The sequence below is a fragment of the Sinocyclocheilus anshuiensis genome, unplaced genomic scaffold (genome assembly GCF_001515605.1).
Source record: "Sinocyclocheilus anshuiensis isolate Anshui unplaced genomic scaffold, SAMN03320099.WGS_v1.1 scaffold119, whole genome shotgun sequence".
Lineage (NCBI taxonomy): Eukaryota > Metazoa > Chordata > Actinopteri > Cypriniformes > Cyprinidae > Sinocyclocheilus > Sinocyclocheilus anshuiensis.
Window position 1 is genome coordinate 54,741 of NW_015549581.1, and position 4,691 is coordinate 59,431.

A 4,691-nucleotide genomic window follows, 5' to 3' on the forward strand; every position below is an offset into this window, starting at 1 on the left:
GCATATGTGTAAGAGCGTATGTGTCTGTGTTTGCGTTTGCGTTTGAAAGGTTTATGGCAGGTTGATGCAAATACCTGCGTTTGGAATTCAAAATGGACTTTTCTTGTAGTTGTGGAAATTTTCGTTGTCATATATTCCTGAAAATGTTTATTCCTATATAATTTTTTCTCGTTTAGTGCTTGCATTGGATGAGCGCAAACAGTTAGAAGCATATTTCTGCCTCAGAGTTCAAAAAAAAAAAAAAAAGGTAATTGTGAGTTTATTTCTTGGAATTGTGACAGTTTATTTCACAATGTGATTTCTCAAATTGTAGCAGAAGTCATATGTGTCATAATTGCAACTTTATCTCATAATTGTGATTTTTATGTCTCACAGTATGACTATATTATTTATCCTTTTTTTAATTGGAACTTAATATCTCAAAATTGAAACCTTGTTTCTCAGAATTGCAACTTTTTTCTCAAATTGTGATTGAATTTCAAAATTGGAACCATATAATTGTGATTTTGTGTCTCAATATCACAATTTCTCTTAATTGCAACTTAATATCTCACAATTGCAACTTTTTAATCAAATTGTGACTAAAGTCTCAAATTGTGAATTTATACCTTACAACTGCATCTTTTTTTTCATAGTTGTGATTTTAATATCTCACAATTGCAAATTTATTTCTCTTAACTGGGATTTTATATCTCACAATATGACTCTTAATTGCAACGTTATATCTCACAATTGTGACTAAAGTCTCAAATTCAATTCATTCATTCATTCTCATAATTGCAACTTTATATTTCACAACTGTAACTTTATTTCTCATAATTATGATTTCATCTCACAATATGAGTTTATTTCCCTTAATTGCAGATTAATATCTCTTAATCGCAAATGTATTTATCTAAATTATAATCTCAGTGTGACTTTATTTCTCAAATTGTGACTATTTTGAATGGTTATGTCTTTTATTTTTCACTCTGAGGCAGAATTGGGCTTATATATATACGTAAATACACTGTGTCCACAAAAATAAGGCAGAAAATAAGCTAAAAATACCTGTTGAAAGATCTAAATTTAAAAAAATAAATAAAAATAGCAAAGCTCGGATAAATGCAAGTACTCACCTACTGTACTGGCAAAAAAATAAAATAAATAGGTTCCAGATCCTTTGGTTAGATAACTCATGAGCCAGGATTCAGTTTCACCCCGTGGCAAATAGGCTTTCACGGTGAAGCTGTGTTTGAGGCCCCGTCCACACGGAGACGCGTTTAGCTGTATACGCATACATTTTGTATCGTATAGGCGTTTCTTCCACACGGATCCGGCGTTTTGGAGAGTGAAACCGATATTTAAAAAAAAAAACGGGTCCCAGAGTGTATAAATCTGAAAACGCCGCCCTTGCGTTTTCGTGTGGACAGCGAATCCGTATATTTTCTGAAACTATGACATCATCAGCCTGCGTCTCGCCCCTAGTCAGACACCGCTACGTCACGTAACAGCAACAAAAACATGAACAAACACTGAACTATTGTCTTTTTATTAACTAACATTAACACAGATTAATAAATGTATTGTTCCATGTTCGTTTGTATACCGCGTGCAAGGTTTATGCGCATAGTTCAAGTAGTCTTCTCCGTTTTTAGTATATCTAATTACAGCGCCCCATGCTGGTCTGGCATGTATACTACATCGTTTTGTGTCGGTTTTGTGGTTTCGTGTGGACGCAGATATTTCTTGAGACAAGGGGGAAAAAAGATCGGATAGGGAAAGCTCTGGCTTCGTGTGGACGTAACCTGAGTGTGAGTTGAAATCACCCAGCTGTGAAAGACTGATCATCTGCTAAGACAATCACCAGCCATCTCACTAAAATAATGAGTCAGTCCATCAGACACGTCCATTTAACCAGTGCTCAACATAATGATACTCGCATAGACATTTGTTTCGCACTGTTTTAATGGCCAGCACGTCTTTCACTGAGGATCGATATTGTTAATGTTCAAGAAAGCCACCTCTCCTCCTGTGATCATTAAAAACAAACCGTGATGCCTCATGTGTAAAATTGTGGATATAAATTAGTCTCCTACATTATTTTATTCTGAAAAGATGCAGTGCTGCGCTATTTTATATTTCAAATCTCCGGCCCTGTGTTTCAGTCATGTTGTGGTGCCATTTAAAGAAATACTCTGGGTTATCTTTATCTTATGGCACGAAATTTTCGGGTCAGTAAGATTTTATTTACTTTTATTCAGCAAGGATGCATTTAATTGATTAAAAGTGACCATAAAGACATTTACGATGTTACAAAAGAATACTATTTCACATAAATTCCTTTTTTTTTCTTCTTTCTATTCATCAAAGAATCCTGTAAAAAGGATTGTAGAACAACAATTAAGTAATGTTTCTTGAGCAGCAAATCAGCATATTAGAATGATTTCTGAAGGATCATGTGACACTGAAGACTGGAGTAACGATGCTGAAAATTCAGCTTTGCATCACAGAAATAAATTACAGTTTCAAATGTATTGAAATAGGAAACAGTTGTATTAAATAGTAATACTTTTTTGACAATTATTACAGTTTTACTGTATTTTTCATCAAATAAATGCAGCCCTGGATAAAGAAAAACATAAAAAAAATGAAATGAAAATAACACAGAATATTCTTTTAAAGGTTTTAGACTTTTGGTGCTTGATTAAATATATGGTTCCCCTTGTATGTCCTGCTGATGTGACCAATCCTTAACCTTAAGAGCAATAATGTGATTCTTCATATCTCATGAGAAAATTCCCATTTGGCTTCCCCTCAAATGGTATGTATATTTTTATTGATATATATATATATATATATATATATACAGTGGGTACGGAAAACTCAAATGAAGGTGTAGAACCATCTCAAGGATGATCAGAAGAAATGGACAGCACCTGAGTTAAATATATGAGTGTCACAGCAAAGGGTCTGAATACTTAGGACCATGTGATATTTCAGTTTTTCTTTTTTAATAAATCTGCAAAAATGTCAACAATTCTGTGTTTTTCTGTCAATATGGGGTGCTGTGTGTACATTAATGAGGAAAAAAAATTAACTTAAATGATTTTAGCAAATGGCTGCAATATAACAGAGTGAAAAATTTAAGGGGGTCTGAATACTTTCCGTACCCACTGTATATATATATAGACATACAGTATATAATATATTGGTGTGATAAATGGTGTATTATTGCTAGGTCACTAATCACAGAAGTCTGAGATAGGTGCACTTTATAATGCAGAAAGAAAAAAAAAACATGCATAAAAATTATAAATGAAAGCGATCAGCGCCTGCAGCAGTATTACAGTGAAAACCAACATGGTGTGTACAGTGTAAATGCACATGACTATCATTTTTGTCCGAGATTATCGATGTTTATTTTCTTATGTTTGTGCTGTACATGTATGTGTGGCTGGGGGTTTGTGGGTGTACGATGGCATACTGTAAGTACATATTGTACTGTATTTATCATTGATATTCTTTGAATTTTAGCTGTAGTATCACACTGGTTTACGGTGTACCAAATGGATGTTTTTTAATCGTGTTTATATTTATTTTATGTTCTGTTTTATAGCCTGCACAGAGTTTTTGGTTGTTAAAAGATGTTCTTTCGACCTCAAAAGCTTTTTTAACTTATGATTCCTATATATTTTCTTCTCCCATCCCACCTTGAAAATCATTACTGAATGGTTTATTTGGATACTATAGATGGATTTCCTACCAAATCGACATGAGTCCCCATCTCTGAGTCCTTTTAGGGCTTTGAATTCATGACCTTTTACACTGTAGAGACGATGAAATTTAAAGTTTGAATAAAAAATATATTCTCAAGCCTGTGGTGTTTTCTTTGACTAGCACTTCACTGATGTGTACAGACTATAAAAAGAAGGATGTCTTCTATTGAACGCTCTCAGCAACGTTTAAAGAGCCCTGTGGCATCTCTGGCCCCTGACCGCTGGAAAATTGGTTGGTTTGGTCTGGAGAACCTGTAAAATATGAGAGAAAGTGACGTGGTGCGGAGTCGGAGGGGATTCGGCGTTCTTCGGGCTTCCTGACTGACACCGTATGTCCTGAGGAGCAACAAACGGACAAACAAGCAGTCAGAAAAGATGGAGCGATTCGACCAGCTCACATTTATAACTCACTCAACAGGGTCAAAGTGGAAAGTCTCTATTTCTCATTCCTCCCTCCCCACATCACAAGGATTGATTCTTTTCCAAAGGGAAACGCGTTCTCCTGCTTCGAGATTCCTTCTTATTTTCTCTGGTCTGACTGCTGCCAACTGTCAGTGAAGATTGAAACCATGGTGAAGTGCTGTGAAATAGGCCACCTGGGCTTAGGAAAGTCGTTTGAGAGTTAAATCTAAAGCCAAAAATTATTTATCATTACTCACAATAAAGCAGGGCATAAATATCACACTAATAAAGGTTGATTTAGCATGACTGGGCCACATTACGAGGGAAATTTACTTGATTTGGTCACTTCATGGTTCAGTAATCCCTGTTTGAAGTTAATTGGTTTGTTTAAACTCAACATTAAATGAAAATGTATCCTATTTGCTTTCTTAATACGCATTCCTGATCTATTTGTACATTTAGTTAGTGCAAGTTATTCTAAAGAAAAACTATTACTAAAAAAAAAAAAAAAAAAGTGTTCACAAAACCCAC

The 4,691-nt window shown here is 34.7% G+C and overlaps 1 protein-coding gene across 1 annotated transcript in view; it reads right to left on the reverse strand.

Annotated features, from left to right (window-relative positions):
• Positions 1–3,944: 3,944 nt before the first annotated feature.
• The window catches only part of LOC107657738 (uncharacterized), a 9,560-nt gene continuing 8,813 nt past the window's right edge, over positions 3,945–4,691 (reverse strand). The window contains exon 4 of the mRNA XM_016445964.1: positions 3,945–4,094. Within this exon, the coding sequence (XP_016301450.1) occupies positions 3,945–4,094 (150 nt within the window). The remainder of the gene's footprint in view (positions 4,095–4,691) is intronic.